At 37.2% G+C, this 27,768-nt stretch overlaps 3 protein-coding genes across 12 annotated transcripts in view; 2 read left to right on the forward strand and 1 right to left on the reverse strand.

Moving 5' to 3' along the window:
- LOC128868364 (serine/threonine-protein kinase N) overlaps window positions 1-16,843 on the forward strand; it is a 165,100-nt gene extending 148,257 nt beyond the window's left edge. For 7 of the 9 annotated variants that reach the window (XM_054110369.1, XM_054110368.1, XM_054110367.1 and 4 more), the window contains 7 exons: window positions 2,813-3,121; window positions 6,163-6,786; window positions 6,897-7,086; window positions 7,179-7,360; window positions 7,420-7,527; window positions 7,607-7,747; window positions 13,220-16,843. In XM_054110369.1, the coding sequence (XP_053966344.1) occupies window positions 2,813-3,121; window positions 6,163-6,786; window positions 6,897-7,086; window positions 7,179-7,360; window positions 7,420-7,527; window positions 7,607-7,747; window positions 13,220-13,363 (1,698 nt within the window). In that variant the 3' untranslated portion in view covers window positions 13,364-16,843. The remainder of the gene's footprint in view (window positions 1-2,812; window positions 3,122-6,162; window positions 6,787-6,896; window positions 7,087-7,178; window positions 7,361-7,419; window positions 7,528-7,606; window positions 7,748-13,219) is intronic. The other 2 variants (XM_054110370.1, XM_054110372.1) reach the window with 1 other exon arrangement.
- LOC128868369 (uncharacterized) lies at window positions 7,524-21,779 on the reverse strand. 2 transcript variants are annotated; one of them, XM_054110382.1, is made up of 6 exons: window positions 21,686-21,779; window positions 21,197-21,484; window positions 21,040-21,121; window positions 20,788-20,962; window positions 19,181-19,299; window positions 7,524-7,755 (listed from the first exon to the last, which is right to left on the reverse strand). In XM_054110382.1, exons 2-5 carry the CDS (start codon window positions 21,212-21,214, stop codon window positions 19,215-19,217), a joined length of 360 nt encoding a protein of 119 aa, XP_053966357.1. In that variant the 5' UTR covers window positions 21,215-21,484; window positions 21,686-21,779; the 3' UTR covers window positions 7,524-7,755; window positions 19,181-19,214. The 2 variants fall into 2 exon arrangements, with proteins under 2 accessions (XP_053966357.1, XP_053966356.1); XM_054110381.1 differs by having other exon boundaries at window positions 21,581-21,779.
- Window positions 21,780-24,762: 2,983 nt separating this feature from the next.
- LOC128868368 (uncharacterized) lies at window positions 24,763-25,462 on the forward strand. Its single transcript, XM_054110380.1, has 2 exons — window positions 24,763-24,869; window positions 24,953-25,462. Exons 1-2 carry the CDS (start codon window positions 24,858-24,860, stop codon window positions 25,322-25,324), a joined length of 384 nt encoding a protein of 127 aa, XP_053966355.1. The 5' UTR covers window positions 24,763-24,857; the 3' UTR covers window positions 25,325-25,462.
- Window positions 25,463-27,768: the final 2,306 nt, after the last annotated feature.

The raw sequence follows: 27,768 nt of genomic DNA on the forward strand, positions 1-27,768 counted from the left end.
TAATCGATTAATTACTAAAAAATATATTTAAGAAGCTCGTGTTAAAATTTGAGTCTAATCGGTTTAGCCGTTTTCGAGTAAATTTGGTCGCCGACTTTGAAAACACCACTTTGAGAAAAACGCGTTTAAAGTTTGAAAAGGACTTTACAAGCACTCTGAAAAGCCTTTTCGAATTTGCGTGTAACTTCGAAAATATTCACCGGAACTATATTAAATTTTCTGTGTGTATTCTTAAATATATCTATTGTACATTAAGAGAAAAAAATTAAAAAAAAAAAAACGATTTTTTGAAAATTCTAACTGTATATAACCTCTTAATAGCATCTTAGCTGTTATAGTGAATAGTAAAATAGTTATTCCTTTAACCCTTTCGGTCCGAACGGGACTTATATGTCCCGGCACATGTTTGAAGATACCTAACCTGGAAATTAAGCGAATTTAACGGACTTTATTTATCCCATTTCGTAGTTAATGCCATTCTTAACGGTATTTCCTTCCGTTATTTGAAGTTAAATGGTAAACACGTGTTCATTAGTCAAAAAACAAACACAAAAGTGGACGCGAATTTTGCAAGTGGTAGGTTTTTTTTGCGATTTTTCGTGGTTTCTTCAAAGTTTACTGAAAATATATTTATTTATTGTACTAGGCCTCTATTATTATATTGAGGTAAGTAAGTAAACGTTTTTGTGTTTTATAAAAAATTACTGGCATTTTTATCCTGGTGGGACGTATGTGTCCCATCAGTATTCTTGTTTGCTCCTTACCATAAGTAAAAACCAATTTTTTTATACTGTATTACTTGCTCATTGTTTTCTTCTTTTCACTTTACTGAAACTAAATATATGTTGAATTCATAATAAAACAAACTTTTATATAAAACGATATTGGATCATACTATGCGGGACAAATGCGTCCATAAAAATACTGAGGGGACATATATGTCCCAGCCCCTCCCACCGCCCCGTTTTAACCGAATACAATTTTGGGACAAAAGACTTTTATTTCACCCATTGCAACTATTAAACATATAGAATAATTTGTATTTCCGTTAGCGGCTTTCCGTACCGAAAGGGTTAAAGGCTGGTCGTCTTTAGTTGTATAAAAATATGGTATATCTTACATGCTTTGTTTAGGAGCTTTGCACAATTTTTTTTGCAATATACTCTTCTCATTTTATCTTTGCTAGTGAACATTAGGTTAAAATGTATGTATGTATGTTATTGCTTATGTATGTCTAATTCTAGAAGCAGGTGCTTTTATATTCATTACAAATATTTTACAAAAATTTAACGAAAAATATTTAATATGAAAATGATTGCGAACAGTTTAGAAAGAAACATTGAACGCAAACTTTTTGCGCCTAGTGTATATGTATCACATTCCTTTTGGTGTCGCTATTCTACTGCGCCTATTTACTAATTCTTTGTATTTTTCCGCCTCTGCTGTCATAATTTTACCGCCACCTTTTTAACGTTGAGAACATTTGACCATTTGACGGTGACAATTGCCGCTCTGCAGCTTAGTATTTCAAGATCACGGCCGTTAACAGTACAAATCCGAGACTCGCTCGTCGCCGCCAAATACTCTGCTTTGTAAAATTTCCGCAAAGTATTCCATATCGTACATACATTTAGGCGCGCGTCTATTAACAATTACAAGAAAATAAATTACCAGAATTTTTGCGAATCGTTTAACTTTGTGCCAAGGCATACATATACGGGAGAAATCCGCGCTGCAATGTGTGGTCGATAGTTTGCCATTGGATTGCCGGAAATGTTGCCAACATTTCAATTGGTTGCAAGCGTCGTTAAGCAACTTTGTACCTCACAACTACAACAGTATCAATGCAATTCAAAATCAAACAATAAACTTTTGAAATTCAAACGTTCTGCCTTGTCCTCAGCTGCCGCGCTCCTTTGTCCAACACTCTATGCAGCTACCGCGCCACGAGCATTGCTGCAGGCATCTGTAGGTGGCGCATTTTCTTATATTATTTATTGCTGCAGATGCACTTGTATAGTATATGCATACACACACACTCGCACGTAAATATGTGATCAGCGTAAATACGTAATTTTACATGTATGAGTGCGTATGTATGTATGCATTTCTGTATTGTGTATTAATTAAGCAATGTGATTAAATTTACTAATAAGAACTTAAAAAGTAAGCATAAAAACAAATACCACAAAGTAAAATAAAACAAATTAAATAAAAGTAGGTCTCCACACAGGGTTCTACTATACTTACATACGTATTATTCTAAGCGGTGTGTATGTATGTATGTATATTTATGTTGTGTATTTTGCTTTTATATTATATTTGTGGTTATCTCTCATTTGCGCTCACAGTTAATATTTTCGTTTCAACAAAACATCTCTTCGCTCGCACCCATAAATGTTTTTAATGCTCACCTAATAAATGTATGTCTCTTTGTGTATGTGTAGGCGTACAAATTTGTCAAGGCGAATTTATTACAGGTGACAGCAAACACATATAAGTAAAACCCTACATGTATTTGTTGTTGCGTTTGGTGCAAGCATCATGTCAAAATCAGCAAGCAAATGTAAACATACGAATGTAAACATACCAATACATACAAACAAAGCATAACATTTTGACGTAAGCCATACCTACGGCGAAAAATTCAGCTGGGAGAATGCTGTCACCTTATTAAATCCACCTTGAAATTTGTATACTCATTCGCATATTTCATGCAAATTGTTATATGTAACAACAAAGAAATGGAAAAAACAAAAACAATATTCGCTTTCTCTTTCTTTCGCCTCTTGTATTTATATACCATCCGCAGGCGCATATCAATGTTGTACACATAACAATTGAACCTTTAACGACAACACTTCCAACAACAACAACAAGCATACACATTGCCGATAAACCGAATGAGATCGCCATTTCGCCAACCACAACGGCAACAACAATAACATTGACTGATAATGAAATCGAAACTGAAATCGAACTTGAAACAAAGAGTCTGAGCGATTGCATAGAAACGAAAAGTCCGCTTAAAATTGAGTCGATCACATTAACGGAATCATCGTTCACAACTGATGAAAGTGATAAATTAGGAACGAAAAGTACAAATGAAAATTCAGTGCAGGTAAAGTGATGATTTTCACCCGCCAGTGGCGAACTGGTCGAAATTACATATTTGATGGGAATAATCTGATCTTGTCTCGAATAATTCATGCCTAATTTTTTATGCAAATTTAGTATAGTGGATTTCATTAGCGTCGTAACATTTTTGAATTTAAAGACAAATGCACTCTTAGGTTTTTTTTATGATCTGGTAATATCAAAACGTCATTGAAAAGTATTACAATTTTAACGGGATGAGGTGCAAGTACTTGCGAAAATCTGAATCAGGGATTGCTTTTTTAAAGTAAGAACTCCATACCTTTAGCCATACTCGCTAACGGGGAATCTTACTCGATATCTTTGTTATTGCTTTCGCATGCAAATTTTTAGTCAAGTTAATCGAGCGGGAGATAGCGAGCGGGGAAATGGCGAATAGAAGAGACCTTATAGCTCATTAGGCCGCACTGCCTTACCAGCACATGTAATTTAAGGCAGTTCTCTTCCCGCGTTGCCGACATATGTACATATGTTCATTTGCTTCATCTATTCGCCACTTGCAAGTCTTGGCAAAAAAAAGAGCCCTAATGCTTCAGTTCTAAACGTAAATTTGTAGTAAAGATCTTAGCTTACACTCGTACAGCATCTAACCATAATCCAGTGAGTTTCGTATTGGTGATTTGACCGTTGCTTTAATGGCACGTTGGCGGTATGCGCAATTATTTCGAAAAAATAGGCGATCGAAGTGTTTCGTGCGCGAGCAACTTTCATGGGATTTGGCTCCTGTTAACATACCGATGCAGTCTATTGTTGTCAGTCAGTCAGGTTCGGGATCATATACCTGGATTCATGATCCGTCGCCTGGCAGGCTCTTTTGCGTTCTTTGATGCATGGGGATTGAATTTTGTCAAAATTTCTTTGCAGACTTCGACATGAGCCTTTTTTTGAGTGATTGACAAATAATGATGTATGCAACATGAACAAATCTTATATTAGCCAAATGTTCATGCAACATTGAATGCGACAAGTGGAACTAATGTCCAAGCCTACACTTGCAAACAAACGATCTTGCAATATCAGTTCACGTACAGTAGCGATTTTTTCAGGACAACAACTGCTTTTGAACGATCTTCATGTAATTCGTATTGCAGGGAAGTGCAACTAAGATTGTATTCGGAAAGCCGATGAAACACGATGGCACGAATTGATGGTTCGTCTCCAAAAGTCGAAGCGAGTTGATGGGCACACTATTGCTAACTTAATCTGTGTCAAAAGTCATAGAAAATCGTTGTATGATTATACTCAACTAGGTCGGTTAAATGACAAGAATACCACGGGTACACTAGAAGTTGCAATAGAGTGCCGTTTTGATACCATAATGTAGACCACTACCTGCGAAAAACTACAAAACTTAAAGGAGGGAAAATCCCATATCCCAATAAGGCACACTAAGGAATCTGAAGTGTATAGTCGCTTAAAAAATTAAAAGAAGGAAAATCCCATATCCCAATAAGGCACACTAAGGAATCTCAAGAGTATAGTCGCCAAACCCCCGGACATTTGCTAAGAAAGTGTTCAACTGTCTTTTTCTCTGCAGGATTCCCACAGCTTCTTCAATGGGGGTTCTACGGAAGTCCAAGTCGATCACTTTAAGCGTCCTGCTTCTGTCGTACTTAGGTCCCGACTGTTCTAAAATTTACATTTTTTAAAGGCTCTTTATTTGCCTTTTTAAGTTGATCCCCTGAATTTGTTTTTTCAGCTTAATACAATCTACTGTGTATTAAAATAAATAAGGTTGGCAGATTAACGGATACACTAAAATTTAAATTTTTTGAAAGTCCTTGTTTGCCTTTTCAAAGGGAAAAAATTACAGTTCATCCCCAGAATTTGTGTATTAAAATAAATAGGGTTGCCAGACTAACGAATATTCTAAGATTAACATTTTTTTAAAAGTGTACTACATATTTGCTTTTTTCAGGGGGAAAACTTACAGTTGATACGAATGCTATTTTTTTTATCTTCACGACGAGTATACTAGACATAAACAATTAACGGGTTAAAGGTGGTTTTGATTTGAAAAAGAAATTGATTCTCTAAGGCAAAGTACTGGACAAAATGAAATTTGATGCTTCAAATTTAACCTCTACAACCTCAAAATTCCCATGGTTCTTTCCAACTCTTTCGAATGCCACGTTCTATACAAAATAACTTCTACAATAAGCTTCTTCTATTCACCACTTCTCTGCTCGCTATCTCTCTGCTCGACTCACTCGACGAAAAATTTGCATATGAAAGCAACTGCAAAGTTATCAAGCAAGATTCGTCCCTAGCAAGTGTGGTTGTACCTCATAAAACCGGCATAATTCCCTATCTTACAAACAACTGTAATTTCAGGCAGCTCTATTCAGCGCTACCAAGATAAGTTCACTTATACCAGTTGCTTCATCTATTCGCCACTTGCTAACGCTTGGCGAAAAGAAGCGGCTTAATACTGCTGTAGATTATCAGCTGTACATCAGCAACACAGGGTATGTAGGCAAGTAACGAAGGTAGCAATATTGTAATTATAACATGGCTTGAACACACCCTGTATTTATACATTTCGACGAATAGAGAAAATATGTCAAGACGTGCTATGAAAAATGTCATCCAAAATATGTTTTAACAATAGCAAAAAAGTGCAGTGTAAAAAGACTTTGCGCTGGCACACCGGCTTGGGAAAATGCACAGGTAAAAAGCCAGTTATTAAAATGTCAAAAAGTGTACATTTCACAATTCTCACCGTACAAAAAAGCACTTTCCAGATGTGTTTAATTTTAAGAAAGCTTGCAGATAGGAAGCTTCAAACCTCGTTGTTGTGTTTTAATGTATTTTTAAAGATTTACTTTAACCAGCAATGCTATTAATAATCTATTGAATGCTAGCTTTCAATATTGCCGTGCTATTTCACGCAGAATATTTAATTGAAAATATGTTTCACTTGTTTTTTTTTTTTTAATAAACAATTTATGTAAAAAATATGACGCCATTATAAGCGAAACACTAATGAACTGTTGCATCTTCTAGATCATACCACAGTTTGGCAATCTATCGGTTAGCAGCAGCAGCAACAACAACCAACAACAAAAACAATATGTGCCCGATTCACCGATTATACAGGAACCGCCAACACCAACAGTCTACGGACAGTCTACCGGACAAGCACCGCACTTTCCACCGCAGGTCGCACAGCGCCAAAATTTCGCACCAACAGCAGGCACAGCCTATCAGCAGCAGCAGCAGCCCATTTACCAAAATCAATACGAACTCAATGCCACATCTATGCCACCACCACCTGCACCAACGGCCGGCGGTCGTCGCAATGTTGCACGCGGCTTACAGTATCGCGACTCAGCTTACGAGTCACGCCGCCAGTCGCAGGCTATGGGAGGCGGAAATGTGCCGCCAAGCATGCTGGCCATAGAGAACTTCCGGCTGTTGAGCGTTTTGGGGCGCGGCCACTTCGGCAAGGTTATATTGTCACAGTTGCGCAGCAGTAACCAATACTATGCCATCAAAGCATTGAAAAAAGGCGACATTATAGCGCGTGACGAGGTCGAATCGTTGTTGAGTGAGAAGCGTATTTTCGAAGTGGCCAATGCGATGCGTCATCCGTTTCTGGTCAATCTGTACGCGTGTTTCCAGACCGATGTGAGTTGCAATTGAAACATTTCTTTTTCTGTTGCTCTTGATTTTGTGTTTGTTTTTTTATATTCAACTTTAATTTCATTGCGTTACATTTTGTCTATTTACACATACAGCAACACGTTTGCTTCGTTATGGAGTATGCGGCTGGTGGTGATCTGATGATGCACATACACACAGATGTATTTTCGGAGCCGCGCGCTGTATTCTATGCCGCTTGCGTTGTTTTGGGGCTGCAGTATTTGCATGAAAATAAAATCATTTATCGTGATTTGAAACTTGATAATCTACTTTTGGACACAGATGGTGCGCACTCACACACTACTTACATTGACATACATACATACATGCATACGTATCCATTTTGTTCTTTTAATAAACTCTCACTTTTTTCACAGGTTATGTGAAAATCGCTGACTTCGGTTTGTGCAAAGAGGGTATGGGATTTGGTGATCGCACCGGCACCTTCTGTGGCACACCTGAATTTTTGGCGCCTGAAGTCCTCACAGAGACCTCTTACACACGTGCTGTAGACTGGTGGGGCTTGGGAGTTTTAATATTTGAAATGCTTGTCGGCGAGGTAAATTAGCGTAGAAATTCTGTTGCATTTAAATAAATAATAATGATGAAAATTCACAGTCCCCATTCCCGGGCGATGATGAGGAGGAAGTTTTCGACTCAATCGTTAACGATGAAGTACGCTATCCGCGGTTCTTGTCACTTGAGGCGATTGCAATCATGCGTCGGGTAATTCGAAAGATTTATTATGCTTTTATTATTATCAAATACATGTAATGCAAAATATTTTTATTTTTATTTATTTTAGTTATTGCGGAAAAATCCAGAACGTAGATTGGGCTCATCAGAGCGCGATGCTGAGGATGTCAAAAAGCAAGCGTTCTTCCGCTCAATCAGTTGGGATGATTTGTTGTTGCGAAAAGTGAAACCGCCGTTTGTGCCCACAATTGTAAGTATCTGTGAAATAAACGAAACATAAATAGGACTGAAAACCAATTTATAAATAGTGGACGGTTACATAGTTTACATAGCGTGTATGAGGGTACCGTTACACCTACTCAGAAGTTTATTTGCTAATTATGATTATTCTTTGATGAGTGTTGGGCTGTACCTTCACTCACCCACTGCCCCAAACATAATTTAATGAGATCGGATGATTTCACTTATGGCCTGTTGTTGTTGTTGCAAGAGCATAAATATTCCCCGCAAATGTCTAGGAAATGATGCTGTCTAGTGACATTCCTTGGATGGCTTTAAGTCCGCGTCGTTCCGATAGCGATGTAATAAGAGATCGCGTTTTAAGAATTCGCTGTGTGCTCCGAGTATATACAAACCAAAATGAAGAGGGGGAGTACTTGTTTGTGAAAAGGAAGAGTAAGCGAAATAAATAGAAACTACCAAACACAAGTGTTCCCACGACGGTCGGTTCTACGTAACCGGAACGACCCGGATTTATATCCGGCCAAAGACTGTCATTTCAGCAGCATTCCTCGTAAATGCATGGGGAATTTGTATGCTGCTACAACAACAACAATGAGTAAAGGGTGGATTTTAGCGCAGAGAGAGATATGTTTTGGTCATTGACTGGCCTCTTTCTGCTTGGGTTGATTACAGAGAAGTGGTGGGCGTACGTTGCCCAGTCCATGGTTAAATGACAACTTGACAAGTATTGCTATCGAAGTTACCTAACATAAGTAAAGGGTGATTTTTTAAGAGTTATAGGAAAGTTTTTCAAAAAAAATACACGTAAAATTCAGAAAAATGCATGAATTTTTTATTTAAATCGATAGTAAAGTCCATATAATTTAATGTTTGATGATTATTTCATGCAAATGTTGACCGCGGCGGCGCTTCAAATGGTCCATCCGCTTAGTCCAATTTTGGCATACTCTTTCCAATGTTTCGGCCGGTATCTCACATATAAATGTTTTAATGTTGTCTTCCAATGCGTTAATTGAAGCAGGCTTGTCTGAATAGACATGAGCTTTAACATAGCCCCACAAAAAATAATCTAAAGGCGTCATATCGCACGATCTGGGCGGCCAATTGACAGGTCCCGAACGTGAAATAAAATGTTCACCGAACTCGCCTCTCAACAAGTCCATTGTTACGCGTGCTGTGTGGCATGTGGTACCGTCTTGCTGAAACCACATGTTATGCAAGTCAAGCTCTTGCAATTTGGGCAAAAAAAGGTTGGATATCATTTCACGGTAGCGCTCACCATTCACAGTTACGTTACGATTCACAGCATCTTCGAAGAAGTATGGTCCAATGATACCTCCAGTCCATAAACCGCATCAAACTGTGACCTTTTCTGGATACATTGGTAGCTCTTGCAATTCTTCTGGCTGATCTTCACTCCAAAATCGACAATTCTGCTTATTTAGTGGATCTTCGGGCAACTTTCCAAGAGCCCATTCACCAAAAATTCTGCGTTGCGGTAGGTCGTTCGGCTTCAATTCTTGCACCAGCTGTATTTTGAAAGGCTTCACACCTAAATCCTTTCGCAAAATTTTCCACGTTGTTGAGTAACAGAGGCCCAATTGCTGCGAATGGCGACGAATCGATAATTGACAGCTGCGATATTTTCTTCAGTTCGCACTCTACGTAAGCGTGTTGGTGGTTTGATGCCCAATAATGTAAATTTGGTTCTAAATTTAGTCACAATAGCTCGAATAGCCGCTTCGGTGGGTTGATTAAACTGACCATAAAATGGAAGAAGCGCGCGTTAAACTTTCTTAACAGAACACGCATTTTTATAATAAAATTCAATGATTTGCAAGCGTTGTTCGTTGTAAGACGATTCATGGTAAAATTATAGACCAAACTGAAGATGGTTGACAGTGAAACAAAACACGAAACGTGCGTCAGCTGTTTAAACCAACTGTTTAAAAAGATAATAGCTAAAAAAAATCACCCGTTATATGCATAGAAAATCTGCTATTTCGACGAGGTTGGACAAAGTGGATTTTGTTAGAAAAGTCAGATGCAGAAGCCAGCTCCAAAGACCAGCTGGACAGTCATTTCTATGTTACCGGAAAGACCCGGATTTATATGCGGCTAAAGGCTTGTCACTCCAGCATCATTTCGCGCACATATGTGGAACGCAATTGTGCCGTTAAGGGGTTAGGGGTAGTCAGAGGCCCGAAAAAATGATCATTTTCAATCGTTTTTTTTTGCTAGTCAATTGCTTTATTTTACAAAAATAAAAACATAGCATAAATACATCCTGTTTTGACTTGACTTTAGCAAAATTTGAATTTGAATTTGAAAATTATGAATTGTAAAAGTTATCGTTGTTTGTGTGGAGCCCGTTTCTCCAGAAGCCGCTTGTGGTGATCAGCACAAGTCCTTGGAGATTCATCTAAAATAAGTCGGGCAAGAGAAATTATACCTTTTTTTCAAAATTAACAATATGGCGGCCTCAGGAAATATTTTTCAGATTTTCGAGAAAAAAACCGACAATTGTTAAAAAAATCGAATTTTTTGAAAAAAAAAAAAAAAAAAAAAAAAAATATTGAATTTTTGAAAAAAAATATTGAAATTAGAAAAAAACGAAATTTTGGAAAAAAAATCGAAATTTTAAAAATCCTTCGATCAGGCACGCGATTTTCTTGTTTTCCAAAAGCAGTATAAATTTTATTGAGATCTACCAAGCGGTTTTTAAATTACACTGATCACCAGTTCAAAAAAAAAAAAAATAGTTTTGAGAAAAACGCATTTAAAGTTTTGCTGTTTGCTCCGGAGCGCCCGAGCGCTCTTTGTTAATTGTTGAATAATTCGAAATTCGTCGAATTCACTTCAAATTTTCACACAATATTTTTAAGATATTATACTTTAAGAAAATGCAAAAACACAAAAATCCAATTTTTGAAAATTCTTACTACCCCTAACCCCTTACTCTTACGGTCGGTTCTCACGAGGCAACATGAACTTTTCATCCGCAATATCATTTAATAGTTTTAATTCTACTGGAGTGGTATTTAGCATAGGTCTGAAAATCATAGGAACGCCATATAGCTAATGCCCCTTCTTTTCATCTAAGCTTTTTAAAGTTTTTTTTTTTGTTTCTTCTTTGTGGTTGTTTTTGGGTTCTTTTTTGTCTTGTTTTGTTTAATATATCAGGTCAGTCCATAAGTTCGTGCGTATTTTACTCACAATTTCACTTTTGTACGATTTTTGTATACAAAAAATTATTCGCGGAATATAACGGAATTATTTATATTTTCTTTGATATATTGTACATTCAACAAGTGATTTTAATCGCGGATAGAACCACGTGTTATTAAAAAATAAAATGGAATCTTCGAACGCGTATAAGAGGCATATTTTGTATTTTTTTTTTTTTTTTGATAAAAGTGGTAAAAATGCAACAACTGCTGCTGCAGAAATAAACACTCTTCACGGAGAGGATACCCTGAGTGTAAAGACTGCGCAAAAGTGGTTTTCAAAATTCCGAAGTGGTAATTGCGGCGTGGAGGATGCCCCGCGCGCTGGTCGTCCTGAAGTCGTTAACTCCGACGCCTTGCTCGAACTCGTGGAAGCTGAGCCAAATTTGACAGTCGATATGACAGCTCAGAGGTTAAATTCATCGCATGGAACAGTTCACAGGCACCTCGTTCAGTTGGGAAAGGTTTCAAAGCTGGGAAAATGGGTTCCGCATAGACTTTCCGTCGCCAACCTTCAGCAGAGAGTGAATGTGTGTTTTCAGCTGTTGCAACGGCTTGAAAATGAAAGTTTTTTGAACCGTATCGTTACTGGTGATGAAAAATGAGTCCTTTACAATAATCCTGTTCTCAAACGCCAATGGTTAGATAAAGATGAAACACCAGAACCGACCCCTATTTATTATGAACTTCTGGAACCAAACCAGACGGTAACTGCTGATTATTATTCCCAACAGCTATCTAACCTGAATGAGGCACTTAACAAAAACCGACCGTTTTTAGTGAATAGACGCAAAGTTTTGTTTCACCACGACAGCGCAAGACCTCATACCGCAAGGCAAACATTAGGTAAGCTGTTGACGACGGTCACTGTAAGTGTGAAGGCATTTTAAACCCGCCTCACCCACCACAAAAAAAAAAAAAGCTGAACGAGCTCGGATGGGAGCTAATGCCGCATCCACCAGACTCTCCGGATATTGCACCATGCGATTATCACTTTTTCCGTGGACTTCAATCGCGTATGAGTAACAAGAACTACTCCTCAAAAGAAGCTATAAAAAGGGATATCGAAGCGTATTTTGGCTCCAAGTACAGGGTGGGCCATATAGCGTTTGCTTTTTGAACCACCTATTTTTTTGAGAATGGTAACACAAATGACATGTCAAATGTGTTCATAATTTACTTAAAAGTTTGACATTTACGAAATGGGACGCTATACGCTTGAACAAAATTGAGAAATATTGAAAACCTATTTCAAAGTGGTGAGTCTTCTACTCAAACTGTGAGAAATTTGAAAAAAAAAAAATTCCAAAAAAAAAGATTTGCCAATAAGACAGTTTGTGGATCAATTTGTTAATCGTGTTCGTGAAAGTGGATCGTTAATGGATAAAACAACACGTGAACGTGCTCCTACAGTGCGTACACCCGAAAACATTGGTGCTGTAGCCGAAAATGTGCGTGAACATCCAACAAACTCAGCTCGTCATCGTTGTCAAGAATTGAACATTTCACGCACTTCTTTGAAGAGAATTTTGCATAAAGATCTCGGTATGAAGGCTTACAAAGTTCAATTGGTGCAAGAACTGAAGCCTAATGACCATCCCATGCCTTTTCTTTTCGCTCAATGGGCAATGGGCAATGGGTTCGCTCACACTGCCAAAGTTACACTCGAACTTTTGGCTACCGTTTTTGAAAACCGAATAATCAGCCGAAATTCCGATATCAATTGGCCGCCTCGGAGCTGTGCGTTAAGGACAAATGCTATGCGAACCATCCAGAGACGATTGATGCTTTAAAACACGAAATCGAAGTTGCCATTCATGAAATTGGAGCCCAAACAATCGAAAATGTGCTTAAAAATTGGGTTGATCGAATGACCTACTGTAAAGTCAGTCGTGGCAGTCATTTGAACGATATTATTTTTCATTCATAAATGACAATGTTCAATCTTCAAAATAAAAAAAAGTTTGAAAAAATGTGATTAGTTTTTTTTTATAGCCGATTGAAAAAGCATTTTTACATGGCCCACCCTATACAAAAAATTTGTTGAGCAGGGAATTAAAAATTTACCTAAACGTTGGGAAGACATTGTAAATAATGAAAGAAAATATATTATTGATTAATAAATACTTTAAACATCTTTTTTTATTAAAAATTTAAAACCACCTTTAAAAAACGCACGAACTTATGGGCTGACCTGATATTAAAATAAATATTTTTGATATTAAACTAACTTAAACTTTTCGTGCTTCCAGAATCACCTTGAGGACGTGTCGAACTTTGATGAAGAATTCACTTCCGAAAAACCACAACTAACGCCTCCAAAGGAACCAAGACATTTGACTGATGAAGAGCAAATGTTCTTCCACGATTTTACGTACATCGCCGATTGGTGTTGATATTGAAGAACAGGCAGCTAGATTTTATATAAAACAACGCAGCTTTTGTCAACGTGGAATGTAAGGAAATCGGGGGAGAAGAAAACAATTGGCAAGGCGACTAAAGTTTACACAAACCAGTACACACACACAAGAGGTGGGATATTTTATTTTTGTGAATCAAGCCGTTCAAAGTTTTGGTCATTTGGACACTTATTTTACTACTATGAGAAATATTCGATTTGTCAAAAACAGAAAAATAAGAAACAAAAAGAAATGGTTTGATCTGCTTGTTCAAATGTTTGGTGTGTGACCATCGATGTTTAATTCGATTGTGTATTAGTTTAAGTGAAAATTATAAAATATAATAACAATAACAGATAGTTCTGCTAGGTATATATATACAAAGGAAGAAAATACACTACGTAATAAAAGAGGAAGCATGTTATTTAAGCGAAGCGTGGAAGGTGAAAAATTATTTATAAATATTTACATATGCATGTACGCGATTATACATATTTACATATATATAAAATCAAAATCTAACTTAATTACGTCGAGTTTATTACAATATTACAAAATACAAAATATTAAAGTTTGTTTAATTGAGACAATTTTAATGTTTTGCTTACAAAAAATTAAATAAAAAAACAAAAAATAATTAATTAATGTAGTTAAGTACGGAAATGATTGCAAGCAAACGTGCATATAACTGATTAACACAACCGCTAATTAAACACGTGTTTGTAAAAATATTTAGAGAAAACTAAAGAAAAAAAAAATCTATGCATTTTATCCGCATCGTTTGTATTATGAGATATGGAAATATATTTGGTAAACGAGAAATTGTATTATGTTGAAGAAGTGTCTGCATGCCTTTATTTAGAATTAGCGGAGTTTAAATTATTATTAAGCAAATTGTTAATAAACTTTTGAGCAAAAACAATAATTAAAATCAACTGCGGAGCAATCCTGGAAAAACACATAACTGCTTTCGTGCGTTTTCAAAGTTGTCAAAGTTTTACAATACCGAACTTGTAACGACAGCAGTAGGCGCGCGCACTACCAATAAAATTTTTACTTTCACAAGCAGTTTTAAACACCTACACATACATACATACATATACGCAAGCAATAAATACTAAAAACAAAAACATGAGATAAATGCATGTACACATAAATATTCACAGTATATATTAATTACATGAAAAAAGAGAGATAAAAAGAAATACAATAAATAAAAATTAATGATTCAAATACAATTGAAGGAAATTGGAAATGAAGGGACTTTTGATTGCCCTATCTATGCAGTTCCCTTTTTTATTTAAAGTGGAGATTAAACTATTACAAAAACAAACAAAAAAAGAAAAATTATAATAATATAAGTAACCTCGGGAAAGTCCGGTTTTCCTATTTGCTCAAAAACTATTAAAAACTTGGTAGAAAAAGAAAAAAAAAACACAATTAATATCGCCAAAAAATTAATATGGCCAAATTTTCAATAGCTCTAAAACTGTCTCAAAATCACATATTTGGCTAATGCACGTGTAACAACTAAATTTCAGTTGTAGATACTTTGAAAAATATATAAATTTTTTTAATAATATATTTTTGTCTTATCCATCGCAATTTTTTTTATTTTAAGTCATAAACATTTTCAGTAACTTTAAATTATTGGTAATCATATGTGAAAATGTGAAATAAATACTGAATAAAACTACTGAAAGCTTTGAGCATTTTCGGTTTAGTTTCGATTTGTATCAACCATAAAAACATATTCACGTAATCTGTTTGTTGTAATCGCATTAATTATAATTATTGTTTATAACATAATTTTCCCTATTAGTTATTACTTTGTTTTTGCATACTTTTAGTTTCCTATTTTAATTGCTATAAAATAACTATCAAATTAAAAGTAATTTCAAATGTAATATTACGATTTTTTCTTTTGAATGATTGATAATAAAAAAAAATACAATATGAAAGATAATTACCACTTTTATTTATTAGTAGCTTTTTTTCAGTTTTATTTATTTTAATTCGTTGACCGATTATGAATTCCTCAAAGATTGATATTTGTACCTCAGCGAAATTAATAATGAAACAAATAGCAACTGAAATATGTTGAGCCAAAGCAAATGTTACGCGAAACAAATCATTTTTAAGGGGTCGTATACTTTTGGTTTTGTGAAAATGTCTGATTTTGTGCCGAATAATCGTCATTTGCTCGAAGTGTTGATTTTCCTATTTCATTCGAAAAAAACGACGGCTGAAGCGCATCGAGATCTACAAAAAGTTTATGGAGATGCCGCTTTAAGTGAAACAACGTGCCGAGATTGGTTCCGTCGCTTTAAAGACGGTTATTTCAATGTTGACGACCGTCAGCGTGAGGGAAGGCCAAAAACCTTCGAAAACGCTGAATTGGAGGTATCGCTCAATGAGGATCCGTGTCAAATATAAGAAGAGCTTGCTTCAGTATTAGGAGTTACCCCGCCAATCCATTTCCAAGCGATTGCATTGGGATTGGGAATGATTCAGAAACAGGGGACTTGGGTTCCTTATGAGTTAAAACCAAGGAATGTTGAACGTCGCTTTTTCGCCTGTGAAAAACTGTTTCAGTGGCAAAACAGGAAGGGTTTTCTTCATCGCTTCATGATAGGTGATGAAAAATGGATTCATTAGAGCAATCCAAAGAAAAGAAAGTCATGGGGACTGCCCGGTCATGCTTCTACGTCGTCGCCTCGGCCGAATATTCACGCTGCGAAGGTGATGCTATATATTTGGTGTTATTTATTATGAACTGTTAAAATCAAACGAAACCATCATTGGGGATCGGTATCGACTTCAATTGATGCGATTGAGCCGAACACTGCGCGAGAAGCGGCCGCAATACGCGGAGAGGCAAGAAAAAGTGATTTTACAGCATGACAACGCTCGGCTTCGCTTTGCCAAAATTAGGGGTGTCTTATGATTATGACGCCATTTGCAATAATGATTAATCTTCCGACACCTTATATTCGCTCTTAAATTTCATTTTTTGTATTTTTTTTTTTTTTCAAATATATCGAAATATATATAAATATGTAAGTGAATCCCTCAAACAAAAAGTTTAACACATTTGGTTTATTCCAATTAACTTCATGCTTTAGAATGATACGATGATGGTTTGCGTCAAAAGATACTCATTTCAGCGACACTAATTTTTGATCACCAAGGCTTCGGATGAATATACTATTCTCCTTTAACAAGAAATGAGTTTTGTTGAATGACCGTGAATCAAAGTAGTAAAATGTTTTAAGTCGACTTGAAAAAAGTTAATTTTTAATGCAAATTGAGAAAACTCTAAAATAATTTCATTTGACGGCCGTTATCTCATTGCAATATTTTAAAATTTTAATTCCATACATTTGAAAAAATCTCAATTCACATTTTAAAGACAATGAGAAATAAATATTTATCAAAAAAAAAAAAGAAAAAAACAGTATAAAAATTATTATAACGTTTAAATTTTGGACAAACCAAGACAAAACAAAAAAAATTGTATTTATGTAATTGGAAGCAAAACAAAAAAAAAAACAGATTTTATGTGCCTGATTGCATATGAATGAGAGCCTCACAATAAGTGCTAAAATAGGCATAAATCCCATGCATAAGTCAAAACAACGGAAATCACAAATTCATATGCACTTAAAACAGTAACTCCAATGAAGCCATTGAAATTTGTATGTTCGCAAAAAAAAATAAATTAAAAAAAAAATAATATTTTTACACTAATATTATATACAGACATGCCTACCTACTTATTGAAAATTGTGTCGTTATAAAATAAAAAAAAGGTTAACAGGGTTAAGCACTAAGAATGTAAAAAGAAAAATAAATTATTATAAAAAATTCTTTTAACTCATGTAAATTAAGAAAAAAAATTGTTTAAGCAGATTAATAAAGCTAGCGAGCGATTATATTAACACCAAAAGCTAAAGAAATTTCCATAAAATGCTATGAAAAGAGAGTTCTTTTTAAATGTTAGCTAAATTACAGGTAAGGAGAGGTGGGCTTGGAGTCCACTCAACGAACGCTGGACAAGTGCACACACCTGTAAGGGCGCGAAATCTTACTGGCCACGAGTGGTTCGGAGGCGCTCGCGGAATCTTCTGAGGTTAAGGGTTTACATACGTCCAGAATTTTCGAAAAATCAATTTTTTTCGACATTTCGAAAGAATGGTATCTTAAGAATATACTGTGAATTTTTCATGCGAAAATTCTCAATATACATACTAATTTTTGTAAAAAAAATTAAAATACATTTTTTTATTGTATATTTATTTCTATTGTTATCCTTCTAAACAGTTTTTCTTTTACCGCAGTTTTGCCGCTGCTGCACTTATGTAACCCCTTAACAAAAACTCAGCTCTCCAATTTCGTGGGTGCCCTTACAGGACACTGGCCGCGAGGTATGCATGCCGTGAGACTCGGCATTACTACGAGTCCTTTTTGCGTAGGTTGTATGGAGGATGAGGTAGAATCATCGCAGCAGTTTCTCCTTAACTGCCCTCACTCAGAACGAGGCAGCTGTGAGTTTTATTAAAGCGCAGCGCATAAGAGCGGCTAGGTCAAGTTACCCATATGCCTGCTTACTGTGCCGTGAAGAATGCCATGACAGAAAAGCTAATGGGCGTATGGGCCAATGGCAGACCGAGCAACCGATGGATAGATGCAGTGGAATAAGATCTCAAAACAAGCAGCTCACTTGACTAAAAGGAATTTGGTTTGCAGTTACTTTTCTCTTGACAGTCTGACAGTCTCTCTGTTTTGGTAGAGCAAAAAATAGAACTAAAATGAGGACGTTTCTTCTCAAAAGAAGCAAAATTGAAAGAGAAATAAAAAATAGCGCGGCAAAATAATAGCTCCAAGCACATGTTTTTGTCGAAAAAAAGCATTTGCTCGAAAATTATCATTGGGAAACACACGTTTTTGTTAGAAAAGGTGATTTTTTAAAAGACAAAACAGATAAAACATCTAATTAATATCTATTTTTCAAATATGGGCCGCGGAAAGCACTGCAGTGAAGAAAAAAGGACAATTATTAAAAAATGCTTGAGGAGGGCAAAGCCTTGGCCAAAATAAATTGGTTACAAAAATGATTACTAATGCCAAGAAATTTGTCCAAAAAGTAGTCTCGTGGACGAAAACCTATTATGTTGCCATTACTCGCCAAGCGATTAGTTAAACAGAGCAAGAAGGAGTCATTCAAGCCAGCAACGGAGTTTAAAAGGACCTAAATATTGCTGCATCTGTTGAAACCATTCGCACTCGATTGAGAGAAAATAAGTTGTAGTCCGAGAAGAGTTCCGCTTTTTACCATTAAACTCGTAGCCAATAGCCAGTGGAAAATTGGAGAAACATATTATGGACAGATGAGAGCAAAGTCGTGTTGTATGGAGAGAGGGTTCTCGTAGTTACATTGTGCAAACCGTCTCCACATATGCTATCCATGGGTATATGTTTCAACTTTTTTCTTTGACTATAAATACTAAAAAAAGGTACGACAAAATTTTGCTCTCCGTATTAATATATAGATATAAGCGACAACAATATCTCTTTATAAGGTTTATGTATGGGCAGTTTATTTAAAGCTATCCTACAGCGTCCCAGTCACTGCATCAATTGCGTTATGAATTTGGTCTGGCCTGGCTGTGATCCTTTACTGCAGTAATTTGGTTTTTCATTAGTAGGTACCTACAAACATTTAATTAATTGAGTGTCTAAGCTCCTAATGAACGTACCTTGTAAACGAAATTGAACAGGTTAAGGAATTGAAGGAAAATACTTTTTACTTACCACTAAACTGATTTTGTGAATTTTCAGCTAACCATTATTTTTTATTGAACACGTCTGGCGTCACTTGGTAATAAAGAATATTGGATGAGGTATCACAAATGGCCAAAGTTATGCTTGAGCTAAAATGTTAAGTAGATTAAAATAAATAAAGGCGAATTTAAATAACATTCACTTATATGCACAAGTGGGGAAAAATTACGTGTTCAGCTTCATATGGAGTAATAACATCCTGATTGTTAGTTAAGTGCCTAAGTGTCTGTAAGTTAGATTGTGTCTAGCAGAAGCTTCCGAGTGAAGTGAGTGCCGAAACTATAGCGGAATTATGTTGCTATCTACCCGTCGAAAGTTTTTACCATAGTACTTCTGGACTGCATAAGCAAGAAGCTAACACCGCAATTCGATAGCAGTACCGCTTTCGATAGCATTTATAGAGGATGCATCTGTGCCTGCGGTTGATGCCTTCATCGATGAGATGATACTGCACTGTATGGTGGACTATGAACGCTAGGCCTCCACCGTTGTCAGTGCTCGCGATCCTTTTCGGCCAAGGACTGTCACTCCAACAGCATTCACTGTATATACATGGGGGAAAATATGCTACAACAACAACAACAACGCTTATTGCGGATTTTGGGGCCCGGAACAATCAACAACAGAGAGCTTTGGGCGAATTGTAAGCATCCATCCAGACTGAAATAAAGCAGAGGAAGTGGAGGTGGATTGGCCATACTCTACGCGAAAATGCAGGCAAGCACTCGATTGGAACCCGCAAGTCAGTAGCAAAAAAAGGACGCCCTAGGTGCATTTGGAAGAGAACACTCGAAAAAGAATTTAAGGTTGCCGGGAAATCTTTCAAAGATGTCAAAGTCATCGTGAAAGATCATGACCGTTGGAATCGTTTTAGAGGCCCATGTCCCAACAGGGAGGACAGGCATTAAGAAGAAGAAGCTTCTGAATTTTATTTTTATTTGAGATATACAGGTTTTATATTTATAAAAAAGTGCAAAAGTTATTTGTAAATATGGAAGATTTTCAAATCGAGCTTGCAAAAAAGTTATGCGCTGTTTTTCTTGTATATTATGCGTCTAAAATAATTTGAGTAACAACAATCTGGTATTGCTATACTAGAAAGAGCTTATATACCAGCAGCAAAGTAGAAACTGTGATTTAAATAAACGCTTATATGGGCATGCATAGAGCGGGTCATCAACCGTTTGAAACTTAAATTGCCGATTGCTTTAAAGTGTCAACTAAAACAAAATAGATTCTAATTTTATTCAGAACAGGAAGCGCCTGTCGTGCAACTTGTATGTCTATTTGTGAAACGAGTGCTTGAAACTGCAACCCAGCACATAAACTCCTTGTCATTCTCAGGACTTGAACATTTCACACACATCTTTGCTGTGCTGAAAATTTGGGTTCATCGTATCGGCTACTGCCAGGCCTGCTGTGGAAGTGGAAGTCATTGGAACAAAATAACAGCAACGATAGTATTTTCAAATAAAAAAAACTCACATTAAAAAGACATTCATTTCTAATTTAAAGCTATTTCAAGTTTCAAATGTTAGTTGGCCCACCCTGCATAATTTGTTTTATAATTTACTTACTTTTTTGAATCAGTTCCAATTAGTTTCTTTTGATAATTCTCAATATCAAGGAAATTTAACTGTCGGCTGGACAAAATGGGAACAAAAATAACAGTAACATTATTGCGCACTCCTTTTAAATAAACCAAATTCAAATTGCTATCGTAACACTTTTCCAAATTAGTGACGCGTTTATCTGTTGAAAAATTAAAAATTCTCCAATTAAATAATAATAAAAATGTTTTAATTTGATTTTCTCCTCGCGATATGTACCACATTCCAAGTCCAGAAACACTCGAACGCCCAAAGCACACTTCACTTGATCGTCGCAGCCCAAAGCATGAAATCCGCGGACCTGTAAGATATAAAAAAAACCCTTTCAGTTTAGAATTAACTCTTCACCTCTCTGACTTTGTTTCTAAATACTTACCGTTTCCACAAAACTCATTTTGAGATTTTTAAGCTGAATTGAAAAATGTACTAATAATTTATTTTTTGTTTTCAACTTTTATTTAAATGGTGGGATGAATATCCAAATAACCCCAGGACATTTCACCGTCTGTGAGATCACTGGTATGTAAGGCAATGCTAAAATACAAATTTTCTTTGTATTTTTCATTTGCATGTCATAACACTGATTTTAAGTCTTTATAGTTATCGAATAGTTTAATTTACTCCAATAATTGAATGCCCCGCATTTTATTTTACAATGCCGCAGCTGCAAAATATAAACAAATCTCAACAGTTTGAGAGGTGCTGAGAAGTAGGTCGTTAACGACGTTGAAGATTCACAGCTGTTTTCCCATCTGTTTACCACCAGTCATCGCATCAAGGCAACTTCTTTCAATAATTTTCAACAGCTATATCACAACTTTTATAAATTTAATAATATTTTAACGCTCTGCGCTTTATCACTAACTCATTTAAATAGTGGCAATAATTAAATCAATTGAATAAGAGCACTGTGCAGGAAATGCATCAAACTTAAACCGCAATTCACTTTCACAGGTTATTTAAACTGCTTTGCCGACGAAAAGTGTTGCCGGGTCATGAAATACCTTGAAGGTGCTGTCGTTTTTATAGAGGGTTTTCAATGATTACTTATTTTGAGTTAGTATATTTATCCAAAGAAATGAAAACATCGGGGAATAAGCATCCGAAATGGGCAGCCCTCACAACAAACATTGTCACAATTGTAAACAACCATAGAAAAACGAATCAATTTACCATTTCCTCTATGAATGCCCTGCTTTATGGAAGGAGATAATGTCTCAAACAACTGTCTGGCTTAAACGCCAGCAACGTGATAAGGTTCTAAAACCGCATAGATTGGATACTCGCACTTTAAATAACATAAAACAAGTTGGTAACGAGGATATGACAACAAAATGGTGCGGAAGCGTTAGTTGGATTCTGGATGAATCACCACTTCACCCAACCAGCCAACTGAGTACGCAATGGGAAAAAAATTGTGTCGCAAGTATCGAGGTCCTCATCAAGTTGGTCTCCTTATCGCGGGGATGAGGCTTAAGTGTTGGTTTAACTCCCCTATCATGGAGGTTAACCCACCACGAACTATGAGGGAAGCTCCCTATAGGTATTGGCTAGCGATCCATCCGCTGAACGGCGGTGGCCCTTCAATCACTATGCGGAAATCACCGTACCGATAATCCCACTGTTATTCCTTTGCCTGGTATCCCATAATTTCCTCCCCTTGCGTAGGCTGAAGCCTTCAACACCGAACACCGCGAGAAGGCCAAAATAGACTCTGTGCAAGGCAAGCGCGAACGATCGAGTGAAGGGGCATTGGCTGAAGCCAAAAGAACCAAGGTGTGCGCCACTCGGACGATTAATGTCACAGCAAAGAAGGCTTTCGCGGAATTGGCGAAAGAAAGCTATATACGGGCGGTAATTGATCGCAGTTTTCACGATGGTGCGATCTCTCAAGCAAACTGGGGCCTGATAAACAGGTATACAGGGACATCCTGAAAGAAAATCCGGAACTTCCACCCAATTGCTCGGACTGTAGTGCCTTTCAGGCTGAACTGATGGCAATAATGAAAGCCACGACACTAGCACAGTGTGATGTGATATCTGGAAATGACATCTAAATTTTCACTAACAGCCTGGCGGCTATAAAATCCCTTACAAAACAGTCGACAACCTCCAAGGTAGCCATGAAATGCCGCGCATCTCTTAACGAAATGGCTGAGTCATTTCGCTTACGGATAATATGGGTTCCTGGCCATCGCGATATTGAGGGTAACTGCAGAGCCGATGAACTAGCGAGACTCGGCACCAAATTGGCCGATGAGTACATAAACAATGGCATAGGCATACCCGTACAAGCATGCAAGCTACTCATCCTTGAAGAAATCGTAAAGAAAGCAAACGAAAGATGGCGTAATGAGGCCACCTGCAAAATCGCCCGTCAACTGTAGCCGACTCTCAATGCTAAACGCACAGAATCTCTGCTAAGCCAAAGTAAACACAGTCTTAGCACACTGATTTCAGTCATAACGGGAAACTGCCTAATAGGTAGGCACGCCCAGACGATGGGTATGCAAGCACATGACTTCTGCAGAGATTCTCTTCATGAGGAAGAGGAATAGACAATCTTGCACCTTCTGTGCCATTGCCCTGCTCTATTCAGACGGAGATTTACTATTCTAGGCAGGCAATTTTTAACGAATTGGAAGATCTCAGTTCTACAGAAATGGGAGATATTCTAAAATTTTTGAAAATCACACACTGGTTTTAGGAGAAATAGGGAAAGCTCCCCACGCGATATCACAATGGGCTATGAGCCTGAGTGTGTCCCACAGGAGAACCGCTTCAACCTAACCTAACCTTAGTATAAAAGTAAGTACCTATATTAATATATCCATATTATTTATGTACGAGTATATGGAAGAGTTTGCAACCATCAAAAAAACGCCCCAAATGCGCAGCCCTATTAGTGATTAAAAAGTTCAAAATTATGCTAAATTTTCATATACACTTGCAAATGTATAGAGATTGCGACTTAATTTTTCACTGGCATGCACCTTATTAATCAATTTGTACTCAGCTAAATTTAAAACATCATCGGTAGTAAACAAATTTACAACATGCAACGGTAAATTATAAATACTTTTTTTATTCCCTCCACATGGACTGTAAAGTAACTCATCAGGTTATTTATAATTATGCATGCAATTTGACATTGACCGACAGTTAGTTAATCTTTACATGTATTTATATGTATACTTACATACACACATACAAAGATATACATCTAGTTCTGCAAGTTGGCATGTGCAGTGGCTCACTTTAACTGTTAATTTAGACAAAATTTAAAAATAAAACAAAATCCGATCGCGGCTGATACAACACTCGCGTTAAGCATGCCTGGGCAATTACATACACATGTGCATATGTATATGTGTGCTCTTGTTGTTGTGGCCAACAACTTGCAACCCATTGTGTTCGCAATCGCACTTGCACTTGAACTTGCAACGCTATGCAGATACATAATTAACAAGATTTACAGACGCATAACACCAATAACAGAGCCAATTTAAAACAATTTTCCGAGGCTTGGGCCATGCGCAGGTAGGCATGGCACATGAATTTACAAGCACCACGCATGTATGCATCTGTATGTATGTGCTGTGTGGTATCGATATGGCTCGTAACAGGTTTGCACGTACAACTCATTACGGATCGCAAATAAGCGCGCGTGCAGCAAATGTCCACAGCCGCACCAATAACCATAGCATTGGCGAACATTCACTTTTTTCAATTTCCCTTCTATAATATCCGCACATAGTATTCCAAATTGTCTTATCGTTACTGCTCGATGCCCTTGCAAGGATTAAAGTGCTTGCGTAAAAACTATCACATTATAACATTCCTGGCTGTTTCTTTTGTTTTACACAGAACCAATTTAGATTTTTTGCTCCGCTTCCCACTTTGAGGTTGACACTTGAGTTTGGTATAAATAAGTTGGCCAATCGGTGGCTAGGATATCAGTACGCTTTGCGACAACGAGCCAGTGCAGACCATTTCTGAATTAGTTCTGACGTTAATTTTTCATAAAAGACGAGAAAATGTTCAAATTGGTAAGTGGAAGCGAATTATTAGCATACGCACATATTTTCTATGCGCAAAATATACGCACATCTTTCATATATTTTTCCCTTAGGTGGCACTTTTTCTTCTTGTAACTGCCGTTGTAGGCAAAGTGTCCGAAAAGCCGGGCATCTTGGACGCCGTTGCTGGCACCGAAATTCACTTGACGCCAACTCTACATGCAACATCGATAATACACGAACCCACTTTGGCTAAGGTGGGCGACTTGGTGCAAAGCGTGCCCACAGCTGTATCTCACCAGAGCTCCACTATAGTGCATGATCGCGCCAATGTTGTAACACCCATTGTGACACCAGCTGTGAAGACACACGTCACACCAGTTATCAGTTCGTACGTGTCACCGTTAGTCCATTCATACCCCGGCATCTATCCATACACCTACTACTATGACTCCTATCCGTATGCCTACAAGAGCATTTACTAAACTTTGAATGATTGCAGAAAATACGAAACCAAACTGACTTCTTGAAAATAAAGGAAATTACAACACGAATAAAGTTATATGAAATAAACATTTGAAAATATTTGAACCCTAAAATTTTTTCGAAATAAATTAAAACGACTTTATCAAAAACAAAATTCTACTTTTTGTTGATTTGATTTGATTTTTTTGTATTTGGAAATAACTTTTTTAATAGTTTGCTTATGTTTAAAGTATATTTGTTTTTGCTTTTTTTAGAAGACCTACTGAGTGCAGATGTGTATGGGCACGCAACCATTTTTGTATAATTTCTTAACGGAATACAGAAGCTGAGTAGTCGAATTCACTAACATATTTTAACGATATTCGCGTTGTTTTCTTTCCTTAACGACAATTTTAACGATTTTGCTATTCGGTAACCCATTTCATAACGATAATCGATAAAACAGAATCAGCTATTTGGTACCTGTCGATTATCACAAACTAAACGACAACAATTTTGGTGTGGTTAGATTAAACGACAAAACTAGAATCATAGTAGTTTGAATTAAAATGTTTATATTCCATTTGCAAAAACGGAGAAGACGGGAATATGTCCCTTGTCGTTGCACTATCCACCGTTCATCTGCATCCGAAAACAGTTTTGGTCGCCCCGATTTATTTTATTTTCCACGAATTTGGTTTCTTTGAAACGTTTTATCACGTCGTATACAGTCGAACAGTGTCTATTAGGGCGGGTCGATTTAAAAACCGCTCATTGCTCTGTGGAAATCGTATTCTAGGCATCAAAATAAGAAACTTTGCCGAAGGAACCATACCTCTAAAACGAATTCTGATGTCCCCCAATTTGGATCGAACAAAAAATCCCACTTTGACCCATTTAGAGTGCTCCAATCGAGTCCAAATATATGACCGACCCCCACTAACTTTGGACGGCCGATCCACCCATGCCAGTGGCACACCCCCTGGAACTCCCCTGGTTCCCAATACAATCATTTCAAAATATCACCATTTTTGGCCTTTACAGAAGAAAAGAAACTAAAAAGTTCGACCCAAATTGGGGGACATCAGAATTCGTTTTAGAGGTGTGGTTCCTTCGGCAAAGTTTCTTATTTTGATCCCTAGAATATGATTTTTACAGAGCAATGGACGATTTTTTTGCCTGCCCACGAATCGACCCGGCCTAGTGTCTATCCACTATTTCTGCAATTTTCCGAACGTTTTTACCATTTTCATGATGACTAATAATTAAATTTCTGACTTCAATTGAGCTTTGTCCCCGCTGTCTACCCATGTTTATAAGCTGGACTTTTATTCAACAAAACACGACTGAAATTTAATTTTAATTTTGGTTTTTTCTTTGCACTATTCTACCGAGAGAAAATTAGTTGTGGGATTCCCCGTTTTAAAGTGCCGAACAATCTTAATAATGCCAGATGTCCGAGTTATTTTTTGACACTAATTTTGCGAATGCTGCTTGATACATTTTTTATAACAAGGAGGTAATGGATTTGTAAATTATTGTTCCTCTTAATTGGCGCGATAAACGCTTCCGCGATTTTGGCAGAGTGTAACAAAGCGCGTCAGTCGTTTCTTTCTCGTACTAACCGGCGTCAGTTGCACAAACTAAGTGAAGCCAAGTCCCTCTCCACCTGATCTGTCCAACACAAAGGAGGCCTTCCTCTTCCGCTACTACCACCAGCTGCTACCGCATCGAATACTTTCAGAGCCGGAGCGTTTGTATCCATTCGGACGGCATGATCCAGCCAGCGTAGCCGCTGGATCTTTATTCGCTGCGCTATGTCTATGTTGTCGTAAAGCTCATACAGCTCATCGTTCCGACGCCTGCGATATTCGCCGTTGCTAGCGAACAAAGGTTTAAAACTCTTCCGCAGAATCTTTCTCTCAAACACTCCAAGCGTAGCTTCATCGGATGTTGTCATCGTCAACGCTTCCGCGCCATACGTTACGGCGGGCATGATGAGAGCCTTGTAAAGTGTTAGTTTTGCTAGTCGAGGGAGGACTTTACTATTCAGTTGTCTACTTAGTCCCAAGTACCACTTGTTGGCACGAGAGATTCTACGTTGGAGTTCCAGGCTGACATTGTTATCGGTGTTAATGCTGGTTCCTAAATATTCGAAGCCTTTTACAACCTCGAAATTATAACTGTCAACAGTGACGTGGGTGCCGATGCGCGAGTGCGCCAACTCTTTGTTTGATGACAGGAGGTACTTCGTTTTGTCCTCGTTCACCATCAGACCACCATTCGCTTTGCCTCTTCATCCAGTTTGCAGAAGGCAGAACTAACAGCGCGGTTGTTAAGGGGGGAAACCAGTTTAGACTTATCAAAGTAGCGCGCCGTAATTAGACCGGCGTTTTTCTCGAAACGACTTTTTTCAACTGGTGGGCACTCTAGCTCAAACAGCTATCGACCAATCGTTACAAAA

The sequence above is a fragment of the Anastrepha ludens genome, chromosome 6 (genome assembly GCF_028408465.1).
Source record: "Anastrepha ludens isolate Willacy chromosome 6, idAnaLude1.1, whole genome shotgun sequence".
NCBI classification, from domain to species: domain Eukaryota; kingdom Metazoa; phylum Arthropoda; class Insecta; order Diptera; family Tephritidae; genus Anastrepha; species Anastrepha ludens.